The sequence below is a fragment of the Phyllostomus hastatus genome, unplaced genomic scaffold (assembly GCF_019186645.2).
Source record: "Phyllostomus hastatus isolate PE091 unplaced genomic scaffold, TTU_PhHast_1.1 phas_scaffold_1066, whole genome shotgun sequence".
In the NCBI taxonomy this organism is placed as follows: Eukaryota; Metazoa; Chordata; class Mammalia; order Chiroptera; family Phyllostomidae; genus Phyllostomus; species Phyllostomus hastatus.
The window spans coordinates 11,652,013-11,665,290 of NW_025334004.1; the positions used below are offsets into that span (position 1 = coordinate 11,652,013).

The 13,278-nt window shown below is 36.3% G+C and overlaps 1 protein-coding gene across 1 annotated transcript in view; it reads right to left on the bottom strand.

The window, feature by feature from the left end:
• HPSE2 (heparanase 2 (inactive)) overlaps nt 1–13,278 on the bottom strand; it is a 639,760-nt gene that overhangs the window by 243,244 nt on the left and 383,238 nt on the right. Inside the window, exon 4 of the mRNA XM_045854405.1 lies at nt 6,245–6,418. Coding sequence (XP_045710361.1) covers nt 6,245–6,418 — 174 coding nt within the window. The remainder of the gene's footprint in view (nt 1–6,244; nt 6,419–13,278) is intronic.

Here is a 13,278-nt window from a genome sequence, read left to right on the forward strand (position 1 = left end):
TTGCCCATTCTGGACATTTCACATAAAGAGAATTATACTGTGTGGTGTTTAGCAACTGGTTTCTTTCACTTAGCATTATCTTGTCAAGGCTCATCCACATTGTAGCATGTATCAATACTCCATTTCTTCCTATGGACAAATAATATCCCATTGTATGGCTAGAATTCATTTTATTTATTCATTCAGCAGTTGATGGACATTGTTTTTTTTTTACTATTATGGATAATGTTGCTGTGAATATTTGTATACAAGTTTTTATGTGGACATATGTTTCCATTTCTCATAGCCATAGACCTAGGAGTGGAGTTGCTAGGTTGTATTTGACTGTAATTCTATATTTAAATTTTTGAAGAAATGCCAAATTGTTTTCCAAAGTGGCTATACCATTTTATGTTCCTGCCAGCAGTGTGTGAGTCCAATTCTTCCACATCTTTGCCAAGAGTTGTTCTTTTCCTTTTTTATTATTATGGCCATCCCAGTGGATACGAAGCACTATTTCATGTGGTTTTGATTTGTGTTTCCTTGATGGCTAATGATATTGAGCATCTTTTCATCTGTTTAATTATATTTCATATTTCTTCTTTGGAAAATCCTTTGCCCAACAGATTCTTTAACCGATCCTTGTGTTGTCCTTAGTATGAAGTGAAATAACACAAGAAAAATCCCTTGTTCCAAGAAGTAGGTCTACACTGTGGTTCATAGTCTTTTTTTGTAATTAATAGACTTTATTTTTATCTTTTAGAGCAATTTTCAGTTTACAGAAAATTGCATAGGTAGTACCAACAGTTCCTGTATACCCTGTCATCCCCCTCCACACACACAATTTCCCCCATTATGAACATCTTGCCTTGGTGTGGTACATGTGTTACAATGAAAAAGCCGACAGTGATGTTGTTATAACTCAAGTCTATGGTTTACATTAAGATTTTCTTTGTGTTCCAAGGCTGCATGGGTTTTGATAAATGCATAATGTCATGTATCCATCATTACAGTATGATACAGAATAAATTCTCCCTCCAAAATCTTATATTCCCATATATTCATCCTTTTCTCCATCCCCTGACCTTCTGGAAACCACTGATCACTCTATATAACTCTACTTTTGTCAGAAAGTCATGTAGTTGGAATTGTGGCTTGCAGTGTTTTAAACAGGCCATGGAGTTGGTCCACATGCTGTGAACAGTCACTGGTGGTGCATGCCCCATACCCATAGCCAAAAAATGACCAGAGCAGGTTTTCTCTCCCCCTTGTCCGCCTAATATGAACAGAGAAGTCACTGGAGTGTCAATGAGTCAGAACAACAGACTCCACTTGAGCTTTCAAAGTTACAGAAGGGATCTGAAGTATTTAAGAACAGCAGGCAAGAAGAGATAGATTGGACCATGTCAGTTAGATTGTTCTTTTGTTGTAGTAACCTAACCTAAACAAAAGTAAATGTTTAAGAAGTGAGTAGAAGGTGATTAATGATTTACTATTTCTTAAGGAGTCAGTTGCACCTCAAAGTGGATCATACCAGTGATAACAAAAAACAAATGATCTTGGTCCTATCAATGATTCATCCCACATCCACACACATAACTGCTATCCCATAAATTCCTTCTCCAATTATCCAACTGTAACAACAAACAGTTAAACATTGTAAACTACAACACTAAACCATATTCATGAAATAATATGATTCTTACCACAACAATGAACAGAATTTAAAAATTGGTATAATTTAAAGATCACTACATTCCTTAATAATTAAACAACATAAGTGCTTACAAATGTAAGCTATGAATTTATCAACACTTTTGTGCATTATTTATATTTTATCCTACATTATTTGTTAATACAACTTCTCTGATTTATTCTATACCCCTTTATAACTCTAAAGACTTCTTTGAATTCTAATATATGAGGGCTTAACCATTCAATAGTTTTAACTTTATCCTGCCCTTACCTGTAGATAATAAGCTCCTACAGAATATGAATTCTTTGTTGTGTGTATTTACTCTCCACCATAGTCTGTTCTACCAAAAGATACTGCAGTGGGCAGAGGACTTCAAGGATGTCCTACAATTCCTACTCCAGCACTTGGCATATTTTGCATAGCAGATACTCAGTAGTACATACATATTAAACACAGGAGTGAATAAACAGCATGAAAGTATATATGTGGATGGGTGTATGCAGAGAAAGAATTGATAAGGTGAAGGTGATAAAGGGGAGATTTGGACAGGGAGAGGAAAAGGAGAAAAGTAAGCAGGTAAAGAAACTATTAATACATATGGCTTTTCATCATCCTCTCTCCTCTTTCCTGCTCCTTTCCTTCTCTAACCATCTAAACTATCCTATGAAGATATAGCTCTCTAAAGCTCTAGGCTATGACTTAGTTTCATTAACAACTGGCAACATGTTTGAAGATAGTGGCTCAACCCTATGTTTGGCTTTCCCAGGGTTGTAACTGTTATATATACACAAATATATACAACTGAAATGTATTAATGGCTATACATAAGTACATCATACATTAATCCACATAATCACAGAATAAAAGCTTAATAATTACTGAGTGAGTAAATGACTAAATAAAGCTGGACTTCCAAAATCATTACCTCTAAGGAGCTAAATTTTGTAAGATCAGAAATTTGATTTTATGAACTCATTCAGTAGACATCAGATTCCAGGAAACTGAATCATATAACTGAAATCATAAAAGAATAATTGGTAAGTGTATAGGTCAGATGAATATATGACACTAAGTAATTATAGTAGCTTTTATTTGCTCACAGAAGTGGGCAGATTTATTTAGAAAATGAACTTAATTTGGGGAGCAATTTATAATGTAGAGCTCAGTTAGAGATGCTGCATCATTTTCAGAGGATTTTTCTTAAGAATAACCTAAACAACAAACACCATGTCCCAGGAGCAATGTTGGACCAAAGTGTATTTCCAGTGTTTAATTACTAGCTTCCAAATTCCCCCAGTTCTTTCTTAATTTAGATTCACCAATGATTAATAGAAGTGTAAATTAATTACAATCCTCACCTAGCATTAAGCAAATACAATGTTTACAATTAATGACTCTTAAGGACACATTTTATATCTTCAGAATGTAGTTAAAAACCTTGTATTAAAAAGTTATTCTTTCACAGATTTTGACATCCTAAACTTTTGTAATTTTTATCTCCTGCTACAGGGATATTGCTCTTGTGGTCTACAGTGTACACTACACACTGACTTTTCAAAAAGGGGAAAAACAGTAAGTTAGCCACTTGAAGTTTTGCTATTTTTCAGAGAAATAGCCAAAGAAATGTCTACTTTAGCTTTTCCAGTGCTAGATTTGCTCTCAAGATAAAATATTTGTTAACAGGATGTGGGTATACAGGAGGATGAGTGAGTGATAAAAGGACTGGCCAGTTCTATTGTCCCTCCCTAAATTTGGGCATGATGGTTAAACTATCACCTCTATCCAAAAGAGATAAGGTTACGAAGAAGGAAACAGACAAAAGTTTGGAGAGACAAGTCTAGGCCAGGAGGATGCCAATGCAGATAATTTTTGAGAGGGAAGTCTGAATGTAAAACACAACAGTTGTGAGCAGAATACACAGGATATCTCAAGAGATATAATTCTAGCACAAGAAAAACTATCAGTAGCTTTGGTGATTGCCGGGGGAGGGAGTATATGTAAAGGGACTAAATAGTAATGGAAAAATATAATAAAGATAAAAAATAAAATGAATTAGAAGAAGCAGTAAAATAAATCTTCCTCAAACCCTAAAAGGTATATTCAGTTTGGCAGACTATTTATTAGTCATATCAAAAATACAGAAATGCAGTTTTTAAAATAAAAGGAAAGGGAGTTGGGAGAGGACCAAGTCTAGTCTTGGTTACAAACTCAAAGTCATCTATATGCATCTGGATAGAAATGCTCATAAAAAGATTACCAGACATTTTCTACTTTATTGAATTCTAAAATTCATAGATTTGCTTATTCTCCTATCCATTCTTATCCATATACTTATTTATTTTCTTATCTATCTTTGTGCTTTTTTTCCTCCTCGTAAATGATTGTTTTTGTTAAATGCTTAAGAGGCATTTGAAAAAGTGATAGTGGGGATCATTAATTGTGTGGCTAAAATGACTAAATAACATTTTAAAATGTAATTAGCTGCATCTCCTAACTAGTATAATTTGGGGAAAGAAGGTGGATGGGAAGGGAGGCCCTCAGTTGTCTGGAATACATGGGTATATGCAGAAAGATGCATATACTCTCTTTACCTACCCACCTCTATCACCAAATCATGCCAGTTATCCCAACTAAGGATTTATTTATTTTAGCAAGCACCCCAAAACTCTAGAGGGATTATGGCCATCAATAACTCATAAGTAAGTTTTAACTACTTTGGGTTTATCTACAACTAGCTGAGATTTTTTAGAAACCCCTTTTATTCAGAACAGTATTATAAAAAAGACAACAAATAAAGCTTTATTTAAGCAGAGCATGTATTCTACAGCTCACCACTCCTTACTGTCCTACTGTCCTAGGAGAGGCCCTACCAATCCTTACTGTCATATACTTGTCCATTTTAAATATTATTTGTAATTGGTCCTTCATGACTGTTGTAATGAGCTGTTTGGGAAATGCACGATTTAAAGAATATTTTGCTCTTGGGAAGAGAGCTAAGCTGTGTGGAGTCTGAAATTGCAGCAGGGTAGGGTTAGGTGAGTAGTCATGAGTAGACATCATAAAACACCAAAGGATCTCAAGGAGTATGAAATAAAATATGGGAAGCGGAGAGATTGGTAAAGGATTTTGCCTACTACATAATATTTTCCTAGTTAAAGCTTATCACATCACTCTTGCTTTTGTCAAAGAATGTATGATAGATACATTCTATCCAGACAGGTTGGGAAGATGAGAAGCCTCCAGCTAACCCAGTACTTCACCCAACCGCAAAAGCACCTTCAGTTCAGTTCACTGGGTCTCCATCTGGCCCTTAGGTCTCCCCAAGTTTCTCCTACTCCAGGGGAGGAAGAGAGAAAAGAAGAGAGGTACATTCCAGTTAATGGCAACAGATAAGAAAACAGGGCACATTCTTATAAGGCCCTCATTCCTTCTTATCTTATTATGAGGACCTCAACTTCTGCTGTATAATAAATTCACATGTGCATATGTATGTGTGCACACTCCAGACAAATACAGGGTTGCTATGGATATACAAGGCCATGGACAAAAGTGCTGATATCAGTTTGTTACATCAATTTTAAGAGAAGTCTTGGTTTGTTCAACTCAATTGCCTTGTTCTAAGGTTTATCAAAATGTCTTTTAATTAGAGAATCAGAATATTTTCAAATTGATATGATCCATAATTTTAGCTAAAACCTGTATTAATTGCCTCAATAATATTAGAGTCATGGAATATACAGAATATCATCTATATCTCACACATACATATATTATCATCTGGGGATGAAAGAATAGTGGAATTTAGGCAGTATTTCTCTAAAGTATGTTCCATGGAATATTACTGCATGGGCTGATAAGAAGTTACACACACACACACACTTCAGTGACTAAATAAGACTGAGCCCTGTGAAAAATGAAAATGTGGGTTCCTTTATTTAAAAATTAAGAATTTCAAGACAGCAAGGGCACAGCATTGAACCAAGCCTGGGTTTCTTCTCAGCACAGGCCTGTGTGGCTGTACAGGCTGTGCAGCCCTGAGAGAAATCCTAGTTAGATGGCTTAAGAAACCCTGGGTTAAGCATGTTACACAGTTTCATTGCAGCAGGACTTCTCAGAGCCTTTTGTAGGCTAATGTGAATTGTGAACCTCCAAGAGGTACATAGGGTAGCAAAGTCCCCAAACATATGTGACCAAGCTCTTTTGAATTATTATAAAGGTCATCTTGTAGGACCAAGATGCCACACACTGTAAAATGCAGCACTGGCTGTGCAGATGGGTTGTATTTGGTTTAGCATCAATTTGTTAGTTAGAAATCACATGTAACATTTTCCCCATATTGGGAATTAGGTAACTAGAGATAACTATAACTATAGATGCAAATGGTGTGGATTCACTAAATCTACTGCCCTTCACTATTTGATCTTTTACTATTTGAAAAATCAACTCAGTGGCAAAACACCCCAAGTGTTTTCTGAGCGAGTATGCTAGAGGTGGTCTGGTTGTGACTATATCCCACACTAACATTTTCCCCTTTATCTTGTCAATTAGAGGAAATAACATCTTACTTACCATTACCCAGTTCCCAAGAAATGTTGTACTTTTTGCTGGCACTGTACTTCAACAGACTCAAGGCACTAGAACTGTTCCAGGAGTTATTGGGATTGCGACGCAGTGCATTTAGAGCAAATATCAGGTGGAGTCCAGAGCAATCAGCAAAGTTGTAAAGTTTGTCTAGAGACCTGGCTGGGAAGAAGCAGAGAAAGGCTTGTAACTTTCAAATCAACATTCCAACAAAAGGAAAATATAGCTACTACAAAAAGCCTTTCTATGAGCTTCCTAATAGGGATTACACAGAGGGGTTTCTCAAAGCAGCAATTACCTTTTGGTTCAGGGTACCATTTCAAGGTGACTGGACAGCAGCACACACAACTACAGACAGAGGCTGCAAATCAGCAGCAATTCTAGTCCACAGTATGTTTTATTTGATAACCAAACACTGAGTTGCTAACATTTAAAATGGAACGATATCATAAAGTAGCTAGATTTCTAGCTTTTTTCAAAAAGATCTGACACCGTTAGGTCTGCATTCCTTTATGAAATGATAGGAACAGTGTCAGAAGACAAGACCAGGAAAGGCCTGGCTGCTGAGTCTTGGAAAATAGCTCAGCCTAGCAGCACTTTAAAAAAATCACCCAATTCCAAAGTTTTAGTATCTCTAAGAACGGAAGTCCCATAACCATTAGGAGAGATATGCTCAGTGTCAGGTTGATCCCAAATACTATCAACTCCACTCACTGTGTGTCCCATATGCATCCCATTTCTTCATTTCTGTACCACCATTCTAGTTCTGGCTCTCACTTCCACTTGCATAAATTGCCACAATATCTGTACTTGCATGTCTACATCTAGCTTCCTCCCATCCTGCTGGAATCAGCTTCCTTCAATCGATTTCATCAGTTTCACTCACCTCTCAAAACCTTAGTGGATATTCAAGACTATTTTCTTCCATAATTTCTCTCCCCCAAATTCAGGCTTCCATGGTGTCAATGAGTTCTTTGTTGGTGTCAGCCAGTTCTACTTAATAGAGAATCTCCTACTCCACTGGCCTTTGCTCTAATTATCCTCTTCATTTGGCATGCCCTTTTTCCTCTTTTAAACATATCCAGATCTAACTTGTCCTTTAGGTAGTATTTCCCAAGGTATGAGTGACATGAATTTAAGTGGTATTCAGATTGAAAAAAATGTAGGTTAATAATTATGCACAGAGCTTCACATTATTCCAGCCTTAGAGCAGTATTTCTCAAATGGGGTTCTGTGGGACACTAGGGGGTAGATCCACAGGATGTCTCTAGGATGCTCTGCAAAAAATGATGCAGAGTGACCGAGGTGTCCCATTAGTAACTGTCATAAGGCTTTTGGTCCTATAAAGTGGGGTCATGATCATTTGGTTGAGTCCATTATCTGTTTTTAAAATGGGATATAGAGGGGCTGCCATTTTCATATTTGTATGAGAAAGTATTTTTTAAAAAGAATCAGGAACATGAACTCTATAAATAAACTTTTTAGTTTCAAAATAATAATTAAAGTTAAAATTCATGTATAAGTCTAGTAAAGGATCATGAAACCAATACTTGTATATTAATTTTATAATTATCTATGTGAGCCTGACCATGCCACTCAGAAAAAATAATTTCTTTCAAACTTTTATATAACATTTTGTCTTGGAAGTCTATACTTTCAGGGATCATTTCTATAGTTTGTTAAAATGTTGTCTTGGGCAATTTTATTCATGTTGCTTTGACATATAGTTTTAGTAACTTTATTATTCAACATCGTTAATTTATTTTCATATTGAAAACAATTAAATTCATAAACTTTCTTTAAATAAACTAACAAACCTACCTTTAGAAAAATTACCTCTCATTTTGGCTTAAATCAGTTACTTAACAAAAACATATTATGTTTGCTTTATAAGTCTACAAATTCATAAAAAGGAAGGAAAAGGATTAATTTTAAGAAACAAAGTTAACTGCTTGTTTTTGTTTTCAAGAAAGATTGTCTAAAAAGTCACTTTTAGTTTTAAATAGGAGGGGCAAACCTATCTTTGAACTTATCACATACTATATTATTATACTTCAATAGCATTTGCATAATAGAAATATGTGATAAGACTTTTAGCCCTACTTGGGTAAGGCATCAAAAAAGTTAAGTAATATTGGATTGAGCGCGAGCTGTGAACCAAAGTGTCACAGGTTCGATTCCCAGCCAGGGTACGTGCCTGGGTTGCAGGCCATGACCCCCAGCAACCGCACATTGATGTTTCTCTCTCTCTGTCTCTCTCTCTCTTTCTCTCTCTCTCTCTCTCCCTCCCTCCCTCCCTTCCCTCTCTAAAAATAAATGGATAAAATCTTTTAAAAATAATAATAATAATAATTTTATACTTTGAGAAGCCAAAAAAAAGTTAATTAATAAATTTGAAAAAGGAAAACCTGAAGTTTCTTTTACCTATACTACTGAACTACATTATAGTTGGTATCCTTTGTGGAAAGGGGGGACCTACGAAAGGATAGGCTAAGCAGTTGGTCAAACTAAACAGGTCCTCAAAAAAAAAATAATCACTCTGTTTAAAAGATTACTGACAATTATTATTGGATTACAATATCTACAACTAAATTATCAAACTGACATACTAGAAGATTTAGATATAATTTTTATCCAGAGATTCCCTGAGACTTGGGAATTATTTCAAGTGTTTCTCCAGTATAAAAATTTGAGAAGGCTGCTCTAGAGTTAAAGAATGCTAGGAAAATAAAAGTCATCCTAACACCAAAATATTCACTGTTGAATTGAGAACTGACTTAAGTAATCCTTCCACTTTATGATATCCTCACTAATCAAATCAATGATGCTTTCAATTTGTCCAATATAATGCAAAATCAGTATAAATCTATCGGAATACCAAGTTACAAATCTGAGCAAAAGAAGCAGAATTTCATGAGATTAAAAAAAATGTCTGACAACTGCTCAGACACCATGAAAATCCAGTAACAAGGACTTAAAACAATTAGTTAACTGAACAAGAGAAAACTCACAAAGATGATAACTAAAAAGTCTGCTCATACAATAATTTGAATATTAAAAGGTCAAGAGAGGTCTATTTTGAAGTCTTTTAGTATTTATAATTGTGCCACTAAAATTAAATTATTTTGTCAAAAAATACTAACTATTCAATTAAATAATATTTTGTTCACTCAAATTGTTCAGTCACAATAGCATATAGTGTAAAGTATACAATGAAATACTTATTTTCATAATTTTTAGTTTCATATGCAAACTAAAATCATAATCAAACTTTTACATCTAAAGTTAATATAAATGACTGGTACTCTTTTTAGATGGACTGATTTCCTTATGTGGTCTTTCTGTCAATCACATTGTTTTATTCAGTGTCATTTTATTACAACATTGATGAGATGCCTTAGCTATTTAACTCTTGTTTATATAAATTAGCCTATGGTAAGACTGGTTTCATTATACATAGTTTCTCTTCAAGTCACAGACCCTATCAAAGATTAAGTGAGGACATACTGTAATTATCTCCATATAATGAGGATTTCCTTTGTTTCATGTATATTAGAAAAACAAGTATATAGCAAACACAAAAGCACATCAATCTGTCATTTGTTGGATTGAGACAGGGATGTCCAACCCACAGCCTGCAGGCTGCCTGTGGCCCAGGATGGATATAAATGCAGCCCAAAACAAAAATCATAAATTTACTTAAAACCTTTTTTTCTCATCAGTTTTCATTAGTGTTTGTGTATTAAATGTGTGGCCCAAGAGAACTCTTCTTCTGCCAGTGTGGCCCAGAGATGCCAAACAGTTGGACATCCCTGATCTAGACAAGACAGTATGTAATGGGGTGCAGCCAGGGGCCCCCAAATGAAGGATTTGAAATGGGGTCTAGAACTTGGGTGTCCAGGAAATATATAGGATACCCCCACTCCCACAAGTCCTCACTAGGGGATGGGACACATGAAGCAGGGCTATTGAAAGTTATTTTGCATATCCACAGTTGGCCAGCTCCATACATGATATGTAAAAAATGGTTATTTTACATATCTGTAACAGCTGACTAGCTTCATGGATATGTTAAGTAGCTGTGGTCATGCTTTGAACCAGGGAGATGGGAGTGATATAACTAGGAGGCAGCTCCCCTGGTTATAACACCTGCATGAGAGCTTGGAGGTGGTTCCATCCCCGCCATGGGTCCATGCCTGCCAGGACTAACTAAGGCAGCCCAGAGATGTTGAAAACTGCAGGAGGGCTAGCAGGTGTAGCCGATTGTGGGAGGAGTCGGAAATGGTGTTACAGAGGAGGTTCTGGACTGGGATTTAAAACTAAAGGCGGGCTCGCATGAGGGAGGGTGAGATGATGCAGGACTAGAGATAAGGGACAATGCAGGACAATGAGAGAGGACAATGCAAAACCTTGCAGGGAAGGAAAATGGTGAAAGAACTCTCGCTAGTGGGACATGAAAAGGTGCCTCATGGTTTTGGATTAAGAACTGGAGATTCTAGCGACTCAGCTAATGGTGTTGGGGACTGTGGAAAACCTGCCTAGCCAAGCATGAATTACTGAGAGGAACCGGGAGGAGTGAGCAGTGGACTTCTGTTCTTTTTCTTCTGGAGGTCGGTACTTCTGATTGGCAGGTTCTGAGGCTGGCCTGCCAGGGCAAAGGGGGAAGGAAGGACTGTGTGTGTTCGTGGGTGTTTTAAGGGACTTAGGGATTTTTAATAGTGGCATTCTGTCATTACCCTAAACCTGTATAACTTTTGAATAAATATTTCCTTTCCTTTTTACCAAACTCTGGCATTGAGAACCTCAATTCCTAAGGGCAACGGACAAAGAATTATAGTATAGAGAAATCCGCCATGGGTCCATTCTGAAACAAAAGTACATTTACAAAAAAAAAAAACCTGTCAACGTAAAGTGTGAAGAAATAATATAAATGGTTTTCTTAACATGGCAAAAATGAGAACTAGAGTTCTAGAAATTTTGGAAATACCTTGGTAAAGATAAATTGAGGTCCTGCCTTCTTCATGGAGTCATTCCTGAACATGTCAACCTCCCCACAGTGACTTAGACCTTCTCTACACTCAGGATCTATACAAATTATTGGAATATGAGTGCCTAGTGACATCTCCTGTGACACTGTCATACCTTGAGATTTACCTTTTAATGTAGTCACTTTCTCAGAGTGCATGGCTTGTTTCCCAGTTTCACTGTTAAGTAAGTTCCTTAAGGCTGATTCTGTATCTCATTATATCCTTTACAACATCTATCAGAGAGCAATTTCCTGCCTTAATATGCTGAAGAGTTCTCACAACCCAAATCCTTGTAGTTGCAAATAAGTGGTCTGGTAAGAAATTGAAAGGTCTCAAAGAGGGATCTAATAGTATTGCTAGCTCAAGAGATGTACTGCAGAGTTTATTAGAAAATTGCATATGTTTGAACAGAGAACATTTAGTAGATGCTCAACAAATGCATCTTTGTTGCAACATCTTCTGTCAGGTCCCATCTTCAAGCAAGCAGATACTTAAAGATGACTTTCTACTCTCTCCACCAGAGGGTGCCAATGCCTCTATGTCCTATAGTCAGGTTCCTGGGCATCTCATTTGGATATGATTTTAAGGAGCCTTGTCTAGTGAGCAGCTGAAGATGAAGAGCGGATGCTTGAGATGTAGGAGAGAATAGGCTTGAGAGTCATGTACAGGGTGGGGCAAAAGTGGGTTCACAGTTGTGAGTACATGAAACACAGAGTTAATTCTTATATTATTATTTATTAATTATTGTATTAGTTTCCATACAAACAACTGTAAACCTAATTTGCCCCACTCTGTACAGTATATTGTGCTGACAGTTGAGGCTGTAAAAATTCTTGTGCTTCTGAAGGACAAGCCTTAAAAAATGTCTACAAATAAATGTCAGGAAAAATGAAAAGAGGTCGCAGAGAAGGAGAACATAGAAATGTAATCTTAAGGAAAAGAGTTTCAAGTAGATGCTGGTCAATGAAAGCAGGTGTTGGTGAGAAATTGAGGTGAAAAAGGTCAAAGAAAAAAGCCATTACAGTTAATCAAAAAGTGAGTTTAGAAACTAGATTCAGGGTGGAGGTGTGAACTTAGACAATGAGTGGTAGAGGAAAAAAAACAGACTCTGGTACATTCAACTTGTTGAAGCTCTTCAATAACAAGAAGTAAAGAAACAAAATAATTACAAGAGTAACACAAAAGATAAATTTTTAAAAAATCAAGATCTGCCCTGGCTGTATAGCTCAGTTGGTTAAGAGTCTCGTCCCAATACCTCAAGGTTGTAGATTTGATCTCTGGTCAGGGCACATGCAAGAATCAACTAAGGAAAGCATAAATGGCTGGAACAACAAATTGGTTGGTCTCTCTCTCTCTCTCTCTCTCTCTCTCTCTCTCTCTGTCTCCCCCTTCCTCTTTCTCTCTAAAATCTGTAACAAATACGAAAAAAAATCAAGATCCAAAACCTTGTTTTGTCAAAAAAAATTTCTTCAATGAGACTAATCTCAGCTTTATATCATAAATAGATAATATCATTGAATTCACACTAAGATGTGAATGACAGTCATTTTCCTTAGTTTCCTAACTACTTGGCATTTTAAAAACAAAACAAACAACAATCTAACAGACCAAAAAAAAAAAGGACTCTCCTTAATTTAAACACCCAATGTCTAGAATTTCTGGAGAATTCATTCATTTACAACAAATAGTTACTAAGTACCTACTACATGCCAGGCAATATTATACACTCCAGGATTATAGCAATGAACAAAATAGAAAGTAGATCCTAGCCCCATGGAGTTTACGTTTAGTGTAACTGGTGTGGGCCAATGGGGAAGGTAAAGCAGGGTAGAGGATAATAGAACCAATGGTTGTGGTTACTCTTTTAAATAAGCTTCACTGATAAGGTAACATTTGAGCAGAGGAAGATAGAGAGAAATCAGTGGATAACCATGGAAAAAATCCAGGTATAGAGTACACAGTAAAGGCACAGGTACAAGACAGACCTGAAACTGA